This window comes from Zalophus californianus, chromosome 11 (assembly GCF_009762305.2).
Source record: "Zalophus californianus isolate mZalCal1 chromosome 11, mZalCal1.pri.v2, whole genome shotgun sequence".
Lineage (NCBI taxonomy): Eukaryota > Metazoa > Chordata > Mammalia > Carnivora > Otariidae > Zalophus > Zalophus californianus.
Genome location: NC_045605.1, coordinates 45,765,156 through 45,785,604, shown reverse-complemented (window position 1 = coordinate 45,785,604; position 20,449 = coordinate 45,765,156). Strand labels below are relative to the sequence as shown.

At 47.2% G+C, this 20,449-nt stretch overlaps 1 protein-coding gene across 6 annotated transcripts in view; it reads right to left on the bottom strand.

Annotated features, from left to right (window-relative positions):
• The window catches only part of ME3 (malic enzyme 3), a 216,541-nt gene that overhangs the window by 61,536 nt on the left and 134,556 nt on the right, over positions 1 to 20,449 (bottom strand). For all 6 annotated transcript variants that reach the window (XM_027580268.2, XM_027580263.1, XM_027580266.1 and 3 more), the window contains exons 5-6: positions 11,218 to 11,293; positions 2,312 to 2,473 (exon numbers count right to left, since the gene is read on the bottom strand). In XM_027580268.2, the coding sequence (XP_027436069.1) occupies positions 2,312 to 2,473; positions 11,218 to 11,293 (238 nt within the window). The remainder of the gene's footprint in view (positions 1 to 2,311; positions 2,474 to 11,217; positions 11,294 to 20,449) is intronic.

Here is a 20,449-nt window from a genome sequence, read left to right as displayed (position 1 = left end):
TACCCTCAGCGCGCGTTCCCTTCTCTGAGCTGGGGAGTACTCCGGTCCTTCCTGATGGGGGGGGGGGGGGCAGACCCAGGGGACGCTCTCTCTCTTCCACACCCAGGAGGGAGAAGTGATTCAGAGGCCTAAAGCCCCAGGAGGAGAAGCAGACACTTGGAGGAGAAGGAACACATTATCCCCTTCCACGGGATATAGTGGCCTTAGAATCAGACCCAAACTTGCTTAGAGTCAGCTTTTAGGAGAGAGTGAGTAAAGGTCTCAATTAAATCCCACTGGAACACAGCAGGAGGAATTGGATGGGAAGAACAGCTAAAACAAAGTTCACTACACTCATCCTTGCCTGCATGTTGGGACCAAAGAACCATTTCTGCAAGACCCAGGCATCTGGTCTGGGGAAGAGAACCACAGCATGCAGCAGACCTTGAAGACTTCTCTTGCCATCCTGCCTCCTGTCTCCTAGGCTGGAGGGGAGGCATGTGGAGAAGAGCTTTGGAGGCAGAACACTCAAAAACCAGTCCAGTTCCTCATCGTAGCAGAAGGGGCTCAAGTCTGAAGAGGTGCGGGGACTCAGCTGGCTGTCCGTGGTGTCAGGACCAGGGTGCCCACTTCCCAGGCCAGTCCTTCTCCCACTACGCTTGTCCTCCCTCACCCCACTCCCACGCCCACAATTTTCCAGCTCTTAAGCGAGGTCTGCCTGGCTGTCCTCTCACTTGATGGCATCTGTGGCTGAAGACTGAATAAGTACCATTCCTTGCGAGGAGCCACAGTGCTCGTTCTCATTTAGAAATGGGGATGTATGGTGTCCAGGGAGGAGGATGGCCGTGCAAAGAGTCATGGCAAGTATCTTGAGAAAGATCACTGTGGAATGCGAGTAAGACAAGCTTTTGGACCATATGAATCAAGAATCTAGAAGACCACTCCCTTTGCCTCAACATTTCTGTTTCTAGGACATAATCACAAGTAGAAACAAAGACTGATCTGCAAAAAAATGGGCTCAGAGTAAAACTTATATTTGCAAAAAGCTGAGAAGCAACCTGAGTGTCCAGCTGTGGGAGGTTTCTTCTGTAAACTGTGACACCCCAGAGAGCGGACATTGTGCAGTAATGGCTAATGACTTGGGAGAAAACTCACCATATATACTAAGTTTTAAAAGCAGGATACAAAACTATATATTCAAACCCAATTTTGGTTTTATAAATACTTTGTGGTGGGGGGGGAAGGCTGGAAGGAAATATATCAAAATGGAAAGTATGGTTAGTACTGATGTATAACTGATATTTTTTTTAAAGTTTTTTTAATGTTTTTATTTATTTATTCATGAGAGTCAGAGAGAGAGAGAGAGAGAGAGAGAGAGAGAGAGAGAGAGAGAGAGAGGCAGAGGCAGAGGGAGAAGCAGGCTCCCCGCCTAGCAGGGAGCCCGATGCGGGACTCGATCCGAGGACCCTGGGATCATGACCTGAGCCGAAGGCAGACGCTTAACCATCTGAGCCACCCAGGCGCCCTATAACTGATATTTTTAACACCTCTCTGATTTTCTGTTTTTTTGCCATTTTAAAAAAGATGAATTTGCACAGATTTTAAACTCAGAGATGCATGTCATTAAGAAGGAATTCTTGGGTAGTTTTTTGTCTTCTCTGACACAGGGACCCAGAACGGAGCCTGCAGATGCACACAAACCCTGTGTTCCAGGGCGGTACCCAGAGCAGCCAAATTCTTGCCTGTGGTTTGAGCTCCTTAAATCCCAAATCATCTGGCATCTGTAGGTGGATCTCACCCACAGCTTGGAGCATGTTTTCTCCCTGGGCTTGCAGGACACTCATCTGGCTGATTCAGATATTTCAGCCCCTGGCCCTGGTGCTTTGGGTTTTAATTCTTTCATTGAGGCAGCCTACCTCTACAATGCTGAAAAAATACTGCCCAGCAGCCTCTTCTGCCTGGATCAAGGGACCCTCCTCACTACTGAATCAGAGAGAGGCCTCTGAGGGCAGTCATGGAGTGGGGAAGGACACAAGGCCCAAGCTGGGGTCATGGAGGGCACAGAGGGCCTTGAGGAGGAAGGGGAGCCAGGAGTCCCTGTGGCTGGGGGGGGGTGGGGGGTGGGGAGGTGGGGAAGGGAATGGGCTGGGCAGGCAGGGAGGAGAAAGATCCCCACCTCTCAGCCATGCAGGGGAAGTGCCCTGGCGAAGGGGACCCAGGAAAGAAATGTCCCAATGCTTTACAGATATAACTGCCCCTTTCAAAGATGCCCCAACCCCACTCCAGCTGTCAGCTTCTGGCCCCAGGGCTCCAGGCCCAGGTGGTGCGTTACCTCATTGTTGGTGCCGACATCCAGCAGGACGGGGAGGCACTGCTGTGGGCTGACCCCTCCGCACGCCGTGTACAGGGCCAGCTTGCCCACGGGGATGCCCATGCCGTAGCAGCCCAGATCTCCCAGGCCCAGGATGCGCTCCCCATCAGTCACTACCACGGCCTGGAAACAATCAGGGAAGAGCCTCTTGTGACAAAGTGCTCATTTTATCACCCCTCCTGTGTTGGGCTTGACAAGTGGACGCCCACCTCCTCTGCTGGGGGACGGAACGCTGGTTGGGGAAAAGGCCAAGGGATTCATTCCATTGCAGGTGGCAGTCCTTCTCCCTGTCCCCCATCTTGGCAGGCTGGTGAGAAGCCCCACTGAGCTGGGCGGACACCTTATCCCGCATTCTGAGATTTGCAGCAGGGGCTGCAGAAACAGCTGGAGGGAAACCACATCTGGTCACTCTCCCTCAAAGAAACTAAGCAGATATTCCCAGCTTGAGATCTGGGCGCAGGACCATAATGAAAGGAAACCCTGAGGGACAAGTGTTCATGCTGCTGCCACAAGCCCACGGTTTCGAGGCTGATGGAAGTGCCCTCCGCCTGCTCCTGGGGTACAGTAAGTCCAACCTGCAAAGGGCAGGGCTTCTGTGACAGTGGCTGGGGTCACCACTTCCCAGGAACCCAGGAGGGTTCTCCAGCTGTGCTGCAGTTACCCTGTGCTTTGACAAATAATCACTGGAGGCATACTTCGTGCTAGTTCGGGGCTTGCTTGCTGTTAATTAACAGATGCTGAAGAAGCTGATGGTGATAGAAATTACCATGATTTTGATAGATATTCATTTATTCATTCCTTTACTACATATTTATGAAGCACCTACTTGTAATAACTCATTTGTAATAACAAGTCTGTATGGATTCAGGCCTTAAAGAACTAAGGGGCAATAAAAAGAGATGAAACATGAAACATGTCTACTTATAATGAACGACTCTGGGAGGAAAGTGAGGGTAGTGGAGCAGCACGAGGGCAGCTGAGACTGAGAAGGGAGAATTACTTCCTGTAGGGTAACCCTTTGTAAGGGTGAGGGCACACAGGAGAAGATGTCCGCAGGGGTCCAGCTGGGGAGGAAGGTACTTGATGCAAAAGGAAATTCGAATGCAGGACAGAGGTGGGAAGGGTGTGGGCTGTGTGTGGGGAATGAGGAGGTGCAGTCGCATGAAAGGAGAGAACAGAATGTCAGGCAGGAGTCAGATGGGGAAGGGTCTTAAAAGTCAGGCCACAGAAATCCCCTCGGTGACAGTGAAGTTGTTTATAGGTCACCCTGACCTGTTCACCATCACTGCCTCCCTCCATCTTGAAATGAGTTATGTTTAGGGGCTACCCATCACTCCACTGGAGCCTGGCTTTGACCAGGGCTTAGGACCAGCTCTGAGCAATGGACGTCCCAGTGCCCCAAGTGTGGTGCTCCTGGGCATCACGGGGCTCAGCTCAATCCATGCAGGCACACTAAGCCCTGGGGATAAAGAAATGAAGATCCATTCTTGCCCTGGAAGAGTTTATGGCCCATGGCATCTTATCATTTCTATTCTCCAGCTCTCTAAGAGTAAGAGCACACCTGTTTCAGTAGAAACAGGTATAGAGATTCTTAAAAACACTCCTCCACTTCTGGAAAGGGGACTTGCGGGGGGCAGGGCAAGAGACCCATGATGATCATGATTTCCCCCCTCAGACTATCTACTGCCTCTATGGAGAGTGTTCTCAACCCACATGCCACCTGATTCTCCCCACAGCCCTGGCAGGTGGGTGAGTCTGAGATTGTTATCCCCATCTCACAGGTGAGCAAACAGAAGCTCTAAGACCTTCATGTTTTATATACATGTGTTAAGTATCAGCCAGGCACTGGATTGGATGTTTCCACATGAGGTATCTTAGAAAGATTAGATGGCCTACCAAAGTCACCTTGCTTGTGCACGTGGCAGGTCAGGATTCTAATCAGGCTTTGGGTTCCTGGCTCCGGGCTCCTTCTACCACCACTGCAACTGGGTTAAAGCACCTGTGCTCTTGGTCAACTTCTGCCCTGCCTCTGACCTCCCCCTGGGGGAGCCTGTGCTTTCATGCTGCCCAGACTCAGGGCATTTCTCTACCATTTCTCCTGATCAAAGCTTCCTTATTCCAATTCCTATTCTCTCAGAATTTCTCTCCATTGAAGGGCAGTGAGTTAACCAGAGGAGGTCGGCTCCTACTCCAGGGTGTTATCCTTACAACTCTGGGGCATTTCCAGATGGTAACGGGGCTCTGCAGTGCTGCCCTCCCAGCCTGAACCATACAAGGGCCCTCTCCTGCACGGCTGCCTCCTCACTTCCATCTGCCACCCTCTCTCCATTACTCAGTGCTATTGGTTGGATTATTACAACAGCTTCATGACCAGACTCATCTTTCCTCCTTCCAGTCTCTCTGCATGCATTGTGTCAGAAACCCATTTTCATCATGCCATTCCCAGGCTCAAAGACCCTGAATGACTTCGAACTGTCCATAGAATAGAGTCCAAAACATTTAACACCTTAATGATCTGAACCCAGTATATGTTCTGACTTAGCTCTTGCTACTCATTTGCACACAAGTGCCTACTCCAGCCAAACTGACCTCACTCCTCCCAGACGTCCTCTGAACTCACGTATGATCGCCTCCCTCTTAGCCCCCATGGTCCTCTCTCCTAGAAGGTCCTCATCCAGCATGCAAACCCTGCTCCATTACAATCTAGTGTGATTTCTCCTAGCACCTGTTAGGGCTACCACACAGCTAGCCTGTTCACTCTTCCTGCCTGCCTGCCTGCCACAAACATTAACTAAGTACCTACTGCTTGCAACCCCTGCATAAGGTGCTGCTTAAACATTTGGGTTCTTATTTAACATTTTTAAAAATGCACATTTTATCTCACCAAACAACCTAAAGATTAATGGCAGGGGTTCTGGAGTCTGATAACCAGTATTTAAATTTAGGCTCCTTGATAATGCACCATATGTAATCTTGGGTAAACAGATAATTTTTCTGAGTTTTAATTTTCCATAAAATGGGGATAATCATACCTAACTCATCAGATGGTTGTAATGGTGAAGTAATATCAGTCTCATTTTAACTAGGTGCCTTGGGTAAGTGATCAATAAATGGTTACTGCTCTTATGATTATGATGATGGTTATTATATGGGGCAAAGATCCCATATTGGATTTTTAATTGTTTTATCTTCTCTCTAGTTCAGCATTATCACAGGAAGGCCATGCAGTAAGCATCTGTTCAATAAGTGAATGAAATGGAACCAAGAGGAGACCGTGGTGGCCATTGGCCAAGAAAGTCGGCCATGCAAACCTTGTGGCTCCTACTGTCCTCTCTAAGCAGACATTGCCATTTGGATGTCCAATAGTCCCCCCAAATTCCTGAGTCCCTAACCAAATGAATCTGCTTTCCCTTTATTCTTCTAAACCTTTCACTTCTGCTGTTCTCCCTCCATTACCTCGGATTTCCCAAACTCAAATCTGTCCTGTTACAACTCCTCTCTGTCGCTTGTCAACCATAGCCAACTGGTCACCAAGTTCTGCTGATTCCATCTGCTCCTTACTTTTCCATTTGTTCCATGATCTTCACTTGCATTGTTGCTGCCTTCGAGTGAGCCCATCCATCTCATCTGACCGCCACAATGGTCTCCTCACAGGTCCCTCCACTCTTGGATTCCCCCTGCTCCATTTCATTTTTCCAAAGCACACCCAGCTTTGCCACTTCCTTACGCCAAACCTCCAATGGCTCTCGATGCCTGTGAAATAAAGCTCAAACATCTTTGACTGGCATTTTAGGCCTTCCATGGTCTAGGTCCTAACCACTCTTTGAATTTCTTCTTTATCCAAATAAAATAATTCCAACCTTGTATAAGGTTTGTACTTTCCCGACTACATACCATTTTACCCCTCAATCCCTATGATCTCCCTGATCCAAATCCTACCATTCTTGTATGCTTCAAGGAACAGTACAAAAGTCACCTTCCTCCATGATGTTCCCTTTCCAGAAGTCATACTCCTTCCTCTAAGTTCCCATGGCATTTTCCTCGTATTATGTTAGTTAGATGATAACTTCATCTTTCATAGGAGTTCTAAGCTCTTTAGGGCAAGTAATGGGTCTTGTCATCTTTGATTCTTCAGGCACTTAGCTTGGTGCCTGCAATGTGATAGGAACTGGATAAATGGTGGCCAATATGATAGATCCAACATAGAGAGCAGAGGCTCTCCACAGGACTGCTTCATACGTGGTGTGAATGAACAAGTTCAGGGAGAAGAGGCTGGATCTTATTTTTCATGACATCAATGGAGCTGGATGCCAAGGGTCACTAGTACGGTAGAGGTCAAAATCTGAGGACAAGCCTGAGCAGGACAGTGGGGTTTTAGAGTCCAGCAGTAACTATCAGTGAACTACAGGATCACAGCTTCCTTGTTTGGATGGCATCTGCAACTCATACCTCCTCTGTATTTCAGATGACGAAGGAGGAGGGTGGGCCACATTCTTCCTCTGTCCACTTAGCTTGGACCTGCAGCCTTTTCTGCCTTACTGCCCATGTCCCTTAGCCTAGGTGGACCCAATGGGGCTGACCCCATTGCTCTAGCCCCAGTTTCCTTGCTTGCTGTAGCCCCGTGTTCCTTGGACCTGTAGTTATGTCATGGGCTACCCACAGCCCTCACCTCCTCCCTCTCTCTCATCCTTCCTTTTTTCTTCCTCTTCCTCCTCTTCTCTCTCCATGACATAAATAACACATAGTCTGCAGTTGCAAATCTTTGTTCAACCCTTCACAGGCAAACAGCCACCTTCCTTGTCTATAAAATGGGGGTAATAATAATCCTCACCACTTATAGGTCTTTAGAAGTCAATGAGGTCAGATGCTGCATGAGGTGGATACAGGGATGTGCTGCCCACATCTCCCTTTCGGGACTCAAGGAGTGATTCCCTCAGCTGTGCCCTCAGGTGTCAGCCCACTTGGAGAATTTCTTTGACCGAAGAGAGCCACGTTGCCCCAAGTCACACCCTGTTCTGAAGGGCAGCAGCCCACAACCAATGACTGATGGATGCAGGGGTATAAAGGCCCAGCTCCCCTGCGCCAACTCCGTTGGACTTGGAAGAGCCATCCCAGCTCCAGAGGCTCCTCATGGGCTCAGCTGGGGCTTCCTTGAGGCCTCACTCCACCCAACCTCTCCCTAGCCTTTCTCCTGCTTCCTTCCCTTCTAGAGGTGTTGATCCCAAGAACACTCCCTGAGAGGCTAATGTCCATCTCAGAGAATGTTTCCCAGGACACCCACCTTCTGACACCGAGGACAGAGTGGGTTTAACACGTGGCGGGCCTGTGCATAACGGGCAGGCACTTGGCACCAGCACCTCGTCCAAGTTTGGACGCCCATGTGGTTGATGCTCAGCAGCAGAGGCTGCTCCTGGGCCTCCCCTACCCAGCTGCCTCTCAGCACCTTCCCTCCCTCCCCCCGAAGATGCTGGGCCTGGGGTGAGGGAGAGATTTAGGAGCTTGGGAAAGCGGTGGGGAGGGGGGCTGTTCTCAGCTGAGTTTTCCTCAGGCTCAGGGCAGTGGCCACTGTGGGAAAGAGTCAGAAAAGCAGTTCTCACTCCTTTTCATGATTTATGCTGGACAGCTCTGGGCAGCCTGGCCCGCCCCCCTCCTCCCTGAACAAGAGGGGCCCGCAAAACTCCATGGTCCCCCCAGCCCTGGGCTTTGGCCTCACCTCCCTCCCAGCCTACTTCTCCTACACTGCAGTTTGCAGTTCTGCTTTCTGGCTGGGACACCAGGGAAAGTCACCCTTTATCTTTGGATGTGATTCAGAAGCTCCTCTGAACCACTTCTCCCCTCCAGCCAAGAGGCCGCCAACATTAGGGTCTAAAGATACCTGTGCCTTGGAAAACCGCCTCCTCAACTCAGCAGCTGGGGAGGAGGTGGCTCAGCTGCAGGGCTCTGGGGGCGTCGACACCTACTGATGGGTGACCATGGGCAAGTCACGGAACCTCAGCTTACGTGCCTGACTGTGGGCCCAATATGTAGCCAAACTATGGGCTCCTGGTTTTTCTAGAGAAAGCCAGAAATCCAAGTTTGTTTGTTTCTTTTTCCAAATGAAGTCTCCTAATTTTAAAATACTGCCCTACAAATTCAAAATTTTCAAAACTCACTGAGGGCCAAGTCAAACATGTCCAGGGGCCTCATCGGCTAGCTGCCCCTTTGTGGCCCGTGATTCCCAGTTAAGAGGGCCTCCTCCTGGGGGCTCTTGGGCCTCTGCTCTCTCTGCCCTGCACTGCTGTGTGTGACATGGCCATCTCTTCCACCTCCTGCAAGGACAACACCCATTCGAGTGCCTTTCGTTGTTGTACAGACTTGATAGTTCGTCCTCACAGTAAGAGAACAATGACCAGAGAGGTTATCTGCACATGCAGCAAATGAATGGAAGATTCACGACATCTGACTGCAAAGCCAGAGCTGAGTCTTCTATATAGTTATCAGGGACTGATCTCAGCATCTCTCCAAAGTGAGACAAAAATAAACGGTGGAGGGGAGAAGGGCGGGCCCCAGGCATTCCTTCCTCAGCTCTCAGCTACTGCAGGAGGCATGGCCAGCCAGTCAGGATGCTTGGTCCTCACCTCCTTGCCTCCGGGCTCCCCTCTTTGGCAGCACAGACACAGTCTATGCAATTGTTTCCAGGTCAGTCTCTCCAACCAAACTTTGGGCCTGTACACCTTCTTGATCCTGGAAGCTACAGGGAAATCCTACAGATGTTTACTCAATGATCGTTGAGTGCAAAGGAATTAGATGCACTGGTCCAGATGTCCCCATGGAACCTCTGTTTTCCCGAGAGGCTTTGGATGCCTCTCTCCTTCTGAGGCCCGCTCTAGTCCTGCCTGCTCTGGGGTGACCTAAAGCTGCATTCCTCTTCCTCTAAAATCACAAAAGTGGTTGTCACCAGCTCTCTGGTAGTTAGCACTTAGGACATAGAAGGTTCTCAAACTATGTGTAAGTCAGTCAATGAGTATTTTATAAGTTGTGCCCTGACAAAAGGAGCAGCTAGAGCCTGAAACTCAGCCCATGAGCCCCTCACTGAGCCTCTGTGCCACCCCAGAGAAAGGAGCACCTTCTTCTTACTGGTTAAGATGCAATGGCTTTTTGTTGTCCTCTTTAATTCCTTGCAGCTTGCACAGTGGCACGTGTATGTTGGTGGGGACTCCATTTCTCTGCTCCTGGCTCAGTGCCTGGTACATGGGAGATGCTCGTCATGTCTGCTGCCTGAGTTCATGCACCTCCAGCGTCTACCGCATGCCCAGTCTGCACAAGCTTTCACCGTGGGTGAAGTTCCCAGGAGGGTGGACAGATCAGCTTGCACTACCTCGGCAGCCTGTCTGCACAGGGCAGGCTGGAGTTCACTGCCCATCCAGTGAGCTGGCTTCCCTGAATGTGCTGAAGATTTTATTATAGCTTCATCTTAGACACGCCTTAGAAACTCGCTTCTTCTGGGACTGAGACCAAAACCTGCAGGGCCCAGGCCTGCACAAAACCAGAGTCTAAGCAGATAAGCAGGGCAGAAATGCCCAGGGCAAAATCACACCCAGACAGAGAGGTACGAAATGAGCTCTTCACCGTGGCCATAAAGTCCATGGGCCCTGGGTGGTTTGGGCCTGGCTCCTAAGAGCCAAGCTCCTGCCTTCCTTGTTCTGGCTCAGAATGCTACCACTCCTCAGGGAGGGCCAGAAGTGAGCAGGACACAGAGAGAGGTGTGCAGAGGGAAGCTGTGCTTAGTGCCTAGTGGAGAGAGACGGGGTAACTGAGGGAACTGGCAGGAACAGGGAGGGCGGGCCTGGGGAGGAAGCCATGGTGCAGTGCCTCAGCCTCCCAGTCAGCTCCAATCCTTCCCCAGCTTGGGCACCAGAAATGCCCTCGTGAAGCAGCTAGCCGGTGTTTCGCATTTTTGCTTCATCTATTTGCAGAAGCGACGATGATCTTAGACGGGAAAGCCCCTCATACTCTTCCATAGAAGTTCCCTAGCAGGAGGCGATCTAGGCATGTAGCCAGAGGCTAACAAGTTTCTACAAAGCTGCAGGTTTTATATTTCAAAACTAATATAAACTCTGCATATTATATTATATCCTGTTTACTATATAAAAATGTTTTTTCCTTAGATGATTTGAGTAAAGGCTGATATTCCAGGCAAAAGAGGCAGGTTTCTTTCTTCACTCTGCATAGAACTACCACACATCTCCCCGCCCCTCCCCCCAAACTGTGTACACACACATGAAAGTACTGTTCACCATAAACTTTGCCTCTTCTTGCAGAATGTCCCCACTCTATGTCCTACCGTCTCCAAAGCCTATCTGGCTAAACTCTACTCCTTAACTCAAGGCCCTGCTCCAATGTCACCTCTCCCACGAAGTCTTCCTAGATTCCCCTCAGGCTGAAAGTAATCTCTGCCTTTGTGAACACCCTCAGCTCTCTCCGTGTGCTTCATTTACCTCTGACCAAGTTCCTTGTTAGTCTTTTGTGTCTCTGTCTTATTTTCCTTATGAAAGTCAGCTACTTGAGAAGATCTGATTTTTCCCTGTATCCTCCATGGAAACTGGTGTTGTATATATAGTAGGTACTCAATATATGCTGAACAGATTTCAGACCACTACTATTAATAATGATAAGGGCAATTTCACCTGGGCGTGGGTCACTGCAAACCTCTGCTCTGTGGTGCATTTATGCCTGGCGCTGACTGGGCTGGGCTCTGGGCCTGGGAAGGCCTGCAGTGTCTCTCCCTCAGTGTTACAATGGCTCATTTTCTAGCTGGGGATGACTCTGGTCCAGGTTGAAAGGATTCACCCAACAACAGAGCAGTAACAAAGAAAACAGGATCATACCTTAATATTGTCTTCTGGCCAAGAGTTTAGCATGGTTGCAATGTGGCCCTTGTCATGAATGGTGATGAACAGCCCACTAGGAGAAAAAACATGTACACAGAGAGAAATCAGGCAGTCAGACTAGGAACAAAGACCACAGTACTGTTTAACATTGCATCGTTTAGTTTTTCCCAAAGACGTGGTCAAGGCGGGGCCCTGCCCCCAACAGTTTGGAGGGCCCAGCCCTGGCCTTCCTCCAATTTCTCCTCTCCACAAGGCAAGGAGTCCACGGGGCCGAGGGATGTGCCCACCAGAGCCTGCACCCTCCCTTCTTCCTTCTAGACCAGGCACACAGGAACTCAGAATTCTCTGACTGAGGGACCCCAAGGCTGCTTCAAGAAACCATGTCGGCCTCTTCTCTGGGTCCTCCCGTTTCTGAGTATAGACCACACTATGGTGGGCAGAGCCCAAAGCCTGGGGCTGTGACTGGAGCTTGGACATTCGAGTTGTGGTACCAGACACAGGTACAGGAGGCCCCGGGCAGGGGGAACAAGGCTGGGGATGGGAAGAGGGGTGGGCTGCCAGCCAGGAGCCACTTTTCTTTGCAGCACTAGAGCACGTGACTTCTAAATTCAAATGTGGCCTTCCAGACCAGCAGGAAGGTACATCTGTAAAGGCAGGGGTGACGTATTTTACTTAACAGTGTATTCGCTTGATTTTAGAACTTTTATTTATGTTTAGACCTCCGTATGTGGACCTGAGTCTTCTGCCCTGGGATCAGGGGTGTGAGAATATGTATACCTGGAGAATATCTGTGCCACTTCCTTCCTTTCCTTTGTTCCTCCAATGCATCCAGAAAGGCTCCTTTTCCTAACGAGGTACTCACTCTGGTTCGCCAATGTGAGGAGGCTGGGGAGGTGTGGAGAGCAGTGTCTCCCACTCTCACTGCCCTCGCTAATTCAGAGAAGACTTCCAAACAGTACTTTACACGGCTTCATGAGATGCTTGCATTTTGGATCCGTTACTTAAATTATGCCCTAGTCAACACTGTAAAGGCCCTTGGCCCTGCTCTTTGGTCTCAGCAGTCTTGTAAAACTCCCAACCCTGGATACACCTACTGTCTGTTTCCTGTGGGCCCCACGCAGGCAGCCAAGGGCAGGCGGAGAAAGCCAGACCACAGGAAAGGCTGACTGGCACCACCACAAATTCTTCACCGGCAACCCACATGCACTCTCAACAGCTGCTCAGTCTTTGTTCTTTTGGTGTTTTTCTGCTCAAGAGTCACTCTTTCCACTCTTTGCAAAGAGTATTTTAAACTTCTCTGTTCTCAAACCTCCAGCGGCCTCACCGTCCCCCAACTCCCCTAGGGACCTTGCCTCTGATGTCACATGAAGCCACGGGATGGCGTCTCTGCCAGCTTCCCACCACCAAGCCTGCAAACTTCTGCATCTGCAGACAGCTCCTTTATTTCTTCCATTCCAATGAATATTATGAAGTCTTATACTTAATGACGCTTCTCTCTCCCCTAGATTTTCCATTAAGTTCCCATCAGCCACAAAATCTCCCCAAGTCTTTATCATCTTAAAGACTTCTGACTTTTGTTAGTGGTAGTCTCTTGAACAGAGTAAACTTTCTGTAGATAGCAATAATAAAACTGCTATTTTTAAAAAATTTAAAAAAATTATTTGAGAGAGAGAGAGCACACAAACCAGGGGAGGGGTAGAGGGAGAGGACAAGCAGACTCCCTGCTGAGGGGAGCCCATTGCAGGACTCAATCCCAAGATTCTGAGATCATGATGTGAGCCAAAGTGAGATGCTTAACTGACTGAGCCACCCAGGCACCCAAAACTGTTATTTTTTAAAATTTTATTTTATTTAAATTCAATTAGTTAACATATATTATTAATTATTTATAATTATTATAAATAATATATCCTCAGATGCATATAACACCCAGTGCTCATTACATCAAGTGCCCTCCTTAATGTCCATCACCCAGTTACCCCATCCCCCACCTCCCCTCCAGCAACCCTCAGTTCGTTTCTTATAGTTAAGGGTCTCTTATGATTTGCCTCCCTCTCTCTTTTTATTTTATTCTTCCCTCCCTTCCCTTATGTTCATCTGTTTAATTTCTTAAATTCCACATGAGTGAAATCATAATTGTCTTTCTCTGATTGACTTATTTCGCTCAGCATAATACCCTCAAGTTCTATCTACGTCATTGCAAATGGCAAGATTTCATTTTTTTAATGGCTGAGTAATATTCCATTGTATAGATATAGCACATCTTCCTTATCCATTCATTTGTAGATGGACATGTGTGCTCTTTCCATTGTTTGGCTATTGTAGACATCGCTGCTATAAACATTGGGGTGCAGGTACCCCTTTGGATCACTATGTTTGTATCCTTTGGGTAAATACCTAGTAGTGCAATTGCTGGGTCATAGGGTAGCTCTATTTTTATTATTTTATTTTATATTTTATATTTTATTTTTATATATTATATATTTTATATTATTTTTATATATTTTTATTAATTTAATTTTAATTTTATTTTATTTTATTCTTGAGGAACCTCCATACTATTTTCCAGAGTGGCTGCACCAGTTTGCATTCCCAACAGTGTAAGAGGATTCCCCTTTCTCTGCATCCTCTCTGCATCCTGAGTTAGTTTTAGCCATTCTGACTGGTGTGAGGTGGTATTTCATTGTGGTTTTGATTTGTATTCCCCTGATGCCAAGTGATGTTGAACATTTTTTTATGTGTCTGTTGGCCATTTGTATGTCTTCTTTGGAGGAATGTTTGTTCATGTCTTCTGCCCATTTCTTGAGTGGATTTTTGTTGTTTTGGGTGTTGAGTTTGATAAGTTCTTTATAGATTTTGGATACTAGCCCTTTATCTGATAAGACATTTGCAAATATCTTCTCCCATTCTGTCGGCTGTCTTTTGGTTTTGTCAACACTTTCCTTTGCTGTGCAAAAGCTTTTACTCTGATGAAGTCCCAATAGTTCATTTTTGCCTTTGTTTCCCTTTCCTTTGGAAACATGTCTAGCAAGAATTTGCTGTGGCCGAGGTCACAGAGGTTGCTGCCTATGATCTCCTCTAGGATTTTGATGGGATTCCTGTCTCACATTTAGGTCTTTCATCCATTTTGAGTCTATTTTTGTGTATGTTGTAAGGAAATGGTCCAGTTTGAATCTTCTGCGTGTGGCTGTCCAATTTTGCCAACACCATTTGTTGAAGATACTGTCTTTTTTCCCTTGGACATTCTTTCCTGCTTTGTCAAAGATTACTTGACCATAGAGTTAAGGGTCCATTTCTGGGTTCTCTATTCTGTTCCATTGATCTATGTGTCTGTTTTTGTGCCAGTACCATACTGTCTTGATGATGACAGCTTTGTAATAGAGCTGGAAGTCCGGAATTGTGATGCTGCCAGCTTTGCTTTTCTTTTTCAACATTCCTCTGGCTACTCGGGGTCTTTTCTGGTTCCATACAAATTTTAGGATTATTTGTTCCAGCTCTGTGAAAAAAGTTGATGGTGTTCTGATAATGATTGCATTGAATGTGTGGATTGCTCTGTGTAGCATAGACATTTTAACAATATTTGTTCTTCCAATTCATGAGCATGGAACATTTTTCCATTTCTTTGTGTCTTCCTCAATTTCTTTCATAAGTGTTCTATGGTTTTCAGAGTACAGATCCTTTGCCTCTTTGGTTAGGTTTATTTCTAGGTATCTTATGGTTTGGGGTGCGATTGTAAATGGGATTGAGCCCTTGATTTTTTTCTTCTGCTTCATTGTTAGTGTATAGAAATGCAACTGACTCCTGTGCTTTGATTTTATATCCTGCCACTTCACTGAATTCCTGTATGAGAGCCAGCGATTTTTGGGTGGAGTCTTTTGGGTTTTCCATATAGAGTATCATGTCATGTGCAAAGAGTGAGAGTTTGACTTCTTTGCTGATTCAGATGCCTTTTATTTCTTTTTGTTGTCTGATTGCTGAGGCTAGGATTTCTAGTACTATGCTGAACAACAGTGGTGAGAGTGGACATGCCAGGGGCGCCTGGGTGGCTCAGTTGGTTGGGTGACTGCCTTTGGCTCAGGTCATGATTCTGGAGTCCCGGGATCGACTCCCGCATCGGGCTCCCTGCTCAGCAGGGAGTTTGCTTCTCTCTCTGACCCTCCCCCTCTCATATGCTCTCTCTCTCTCTCAAATAAATAAATAAAATCTTAAAAAAAAAAAGAGAGTGGACATGCCTGTTGTGTTCCTGACCTTAGGTGAAAAGCCCTCAGGTTTTCTCCATTGAAAATGATATCTGGGGTCAGCTTTTTGTATATGGCTTTTATGATATTGAGGTATGTTCCCTCTATCCCTACACTGTGGAGAGTTTTAATCAAGAAAGAATGCTGTCATTTGTCAAATGCTTTTTCTGCATCAATTGAGAGGATCGTGTTTATCTCTCTTTTCCTCAGCTTTTTTATTTTCCATCATTTTGTCTTCTTTATCACTGACTCTCTCTTCTGCCTTGTTTATCCCAGCAGTTAGAGCCTTCATTTTTTTATTGCATCTCAGAAATAGCCTTTTTAATTTCGGTTAGATTTTAGTTTGTTTATTTCTCCAGGAAGGGATTCTCTAGTGTCTTCTATGCTTTTTTCAAGGCCACCTAATATCTTTATAATCATTGTTTTGAATTCTAGTTCTGACATCTTACTTATATCCATATTTATTAGATCCCTGGCTGTGAGTACTGCTTCTTTTTCTCTTTTTCTGGGGTGAGTTCTTCCGTCTTGTCATTATGTCCAGAAAAGAATAGATGAGAGAGGGAATATACTAATATAGCAACAACAACACCAGAAAAATATATACTACACAGGTCAGAAGAGAACAGAAACCAAAAGGAAAAGGAAAAAAAAAGAGAATAAAAATCAAACAAGAAGTAGAACAGAACAAGAGCAATAAACTGGAGTCCGAGTGTATTTTGGTCTGTTTGTTAGAAGAAACTAGATATCAAAATAGGCAAGAAAGAAATACAATGAAAGGAAGCCAAAAATGAAAAATATAAACTGTAAGTGAAAAATGGAAAATTAAAAAAGACTTAAAAAGTAATTGATAAGAAGCTGAAAAGGATAAAATATAAAACCGAAGAACTAACGAATAATAAGAAAAAACCACGAATGCTACCTACTTCTTTCCCTGGGCCGGAGTTTTGCAGTTCTGTGTGATCGGTAACCTTGCTATTAGCTGGAAGGTCCCGCCGCTCCTCTGGTGGAGGGGCCTGTGGCTCTGATTCTCAGGGGTCCGAGCTGGCGGAATCACACAGCCCTGGCCCGCCCGGCCCAGTGTCAGCTGCTCCGGAGCCGGTGGGGGGGGGGTGAAAATGGCGGCACCCTGCTCTCCAGCCCTGGACCCTAAATTTCATGCCCCCCACTCCTCAGAGCCCTCAGGAAAAAGCAGTCCATCACTCTTACCTCCCTGGTCTCCACTCGCTCTCTGTGCTCACCCAGCCTATGACCAAGCTTTTTTTATCTCAGACATGCAACCGGGTTTCCAGTCTCCAAAATTTACAGACTCCGGCGGCACGCACCCTGCGGGAGGGAGAGAACTCTCGCCGCGGTTCTGCCTCTTGCTGGGCCCCTGCTCAGAGAGCAGTCACCCGACAGTGCCGAGGTTCGCAATTTCTGGAAACACCTAGCCGAAAGCTGGTGCTTGGTCTCCCTGTTTGCAGCCAGCCGGCTTCCCCACTCCAGTGCCTGGGAGCTCTGCCGCACTCAGGCCCCCTGTTCTTTCTGTGACCTTGGGGATCCTGAGACCACGCTCTCCCACCTGGGATTCCAGCCCTCTTCCCCTCCGGAGCACCTTTCAGGCAGAAACATCCCTCACTGGAGCAGACTTCTCAAAGTTCCGATTTTGCACTCCGCACCAGCTTATGGAGGCTCCCTCCCGCACCCCGCTTCTTATCTTCCTGTACGTCCGCTCAGACTCCTCCCCACCTCCTACCTTGCAGAAAGTGGTCGCTTTTCTATTTGTAGAACGGTAACAATTCTCTTCTCGGAGCTCTGGTTGATTTTGCAGGTTTTCAGAATGATTTGGTAACTAGCTGAATTCCAGGGACCAGACGAAACAGGATCCCCTACTCCTCTGTCATCTTACCTCAGCTGAACTGTTATTTTTAAAAATTATTATATTATTGTTACAACACTTAGAGTGTATAAAGTACACATATATTTTAAGGCAATGGAGGTTGGCCAAAAGTAGGCAGAAACTGAAGGGGCATCTACCTTTGAAAGCAGGAATGATACCTCTCCAGATTTATGAACTTGCAGCTCTTTGAGGGGAGTCTCATCTGCCAGCAACTTAGGGCAGCCAGGGGCCAAAGACTTACTGGCTTGAGGGGCTGGAAGAACAGCCAGGAAGTGAAAGGGGGCGTTCTGGAAGGGAAGGAGCCACAGAAAGAAGGAACTCCCGGTCTGTGTATAAAAGCCGCCCACGTTATTGACCTGCCCACCATCACCTGTGCGCACCGAGGGCCTGGCAAAGCAGAGTTGCCTGGCAGCTGCAAAAACTCAACAGAAGTTTAGGCTGCAGCTGATGGGAGAGACAGGGTTTTAAACAGAGGTCCTTTATAATACTCTGCTTACTTTATGCATGTTAGACATTTTCCATAATAAAAAAATTTAAACAAAATAAACCAACAAAACCCACCACAGAACCGCAAACTATTCTTGGTTTCCACATTCCTTGCCAATACTGTTCCTTCTCTCTCCTCCCTTCCATAGCCAAACTTCTTAAAAGTGCTGTCTACACCAGCTGCCTCCAGTTCTCGACTCCCACTGTAGGATGTCTTCCCTCACAGTCATGCTGCCAAAGTGGTGCTTGTGAAGTTCCTACCACATGATGACTGCCACAGCCCAGATACAATGGGGACCTTTAGTCTTCACTGCCTTTGGCTTGTCAGTAGCATCTGACACTTTTACCTACTCCCCCCACCCCCCAACCTTTGGCCTCCATGACTGCTCTGGGTTTTCCTCTTCCCTCTGGCTGCTTGAAGTTCTTAGTCTTTCACGCAGGGTCATCCAGCTATTAGGTGTTAACAGTTCCTCAAAAACTTGTACTTACTCCACTTTCCTTCTTACTCTTATTCTTTCTCTCTGTAATCTCATCAGTGTCCCAGGCTTTGGGCCAGTAACTCTCAAAGATCTGCAGACCAGAGTTTCTTACCTTTGGTGCTCCTGACATCGGGGTTGATTAAATTTTTGCTCTGGGAAGTGAGGACCTGTGCATTGTAGGATGTTTGGCAGTATTGCTGGTCTCTACCTACTATGCCAATATTTTTGTGACAACCAAAAATATCTCCAGACGGTTGGTAAATGTCTCCTGGGAGGCAACCCCACGGCTGGTTTGAGAGCCATTGTTCTCGACTTACCTGACATCTCCCTTTGCATGTCTCAAAGGCACGTCAAACACAACACTCCAAAACCAAGTCTATGATCCTAATCTTCCACCACTATGACTCAAAGACAAGACAAAACAAAGACCCAAGACAAACCTGATTCTCTTCCCTTCCACTTTTTCTCAGTGAATGTTACCCCCACTCCATACTAGGACATCTAGGACATACATCTAGTTTAACAATCCCAAAGCTCTGGAATCGGTCCTCTCCCCTTTAATAAAACCCAATGCCAGGTCCTTCAATTCTACCCTCTTCTTCCTTTTAAAAGATTTTATTTATTTATTTGACAGAAAGAGAACACGAGAGGGCATTAGCAGGGGTTGCTGCAGAGGAAGAAGAGAAGTAGGCTCCCCGCTGAGCAGGGAGCCCGATGTAGGGCTCTAACCCAGGACCCTGGGATCATGACCTGAGCCAAAGGCAGACACTTAACCAACTGAGCCACCCAGGCACCCCTCAACACCTACTTTTTGAATAAGCGTGGAAGTGAGCATGTGAACTTGATGATGGCTGAAGATTGAGGGATGAGCATGAAAGGTGTTGAATAAAGTTTGAGTGAGGGAAACTGTCATGTGTGCTGTGTTGTAAATGCTTAAGGGATCGTCTAGGCTGGGTGGGGCTGGCCTGGGTTAGGCTGTGCCCTGAGGCTTAGACCGGGGAAATGCACGTATGAAGGCGGGTGGACAGGCCAGGGAAGAAAAAAACTCCAGAGCCTAAGACTTGGGGGATGCAGGGCTTTTTCCATCATACTAGTGGAGGGCAATGTGGGTGTTTGAATTAACTTATTCATAAGGTTTGAGAGCAAGTTCCAGGCATTTACTGTGCCATCTGTATTGATCAAGATGAAGACAAAGCACTGTATTGGCTTCTTGGAACTTGTTTATAAAATCATCTCTAGGAAATTTGAGTTTGGAAGATCGTACTATGTTGGTAATAATGAACTTCAAGGACTGCCCTGGATGAGAAAAGCAGCCACACACGGCTTCCAGCTTCCTGAAGTTTAAACAGGGGTACTTGCCTTGGTGGCAGTAAGATAAATGGGGCAAGGTGAGCCTATAAGCCTGGAACTTTTAAAGAAACACCTTCTCCTCCTCTCAAACCAGCCACTGCTCTGAGACCTGGCCTGAAGAGGTCTTCTGTTAGGGGTGTATTTCTGCCAGTTTTTACTTTCCCACAGCTGTGATTCTAATGTCCATAAGTGATTTCCTGCCAAGGTTGTCCAGAGCTAGTCACATGGAACAATAATGCCAATAGGATGCCAATTCTTCGAGCTGGAAGAGCTGCGTCCCAGCCCCAGGCTCACTGATGACTCACCAAGTGACCTTGGGGAAGTCATTTACCCCAGTGACGCATTAATTAAATAATCCCAGTGACGCATTCCTTGGCCTCTTGAAGTTCTTAACTTGACCCTGTTCTGGAAATGTCCCTCACCCAAACAACTCTGGTTCTCAACATTCCCCTGACAAGACTGAGGCTTAGTTCTTAACAAAAAGCTCACCACTAAGGGGTATGATCCCTATTCTAGATCTTAGCACAGCTCTTATGTGATTAATTCTAAACACAGGAAAAGTATAATTACAGAAATTCTTTGATACATTAAAACAGTCCTTCTTTGTTGAAGATAAGGAGAGGGAGAAGGGACACTTAAAATGAAGGCGTTTATATTTAAATTTGAGCTACTAAAATTTCAACAGACCCTTTTACTCTCTTAATTTTTTGGCATATGTAATTTTATGCTTGGCAGAGATCATGCTGCAAAAATAACACCTTTTGAAATGTATTAAGAGCTTTTAATCACTTCTCAAA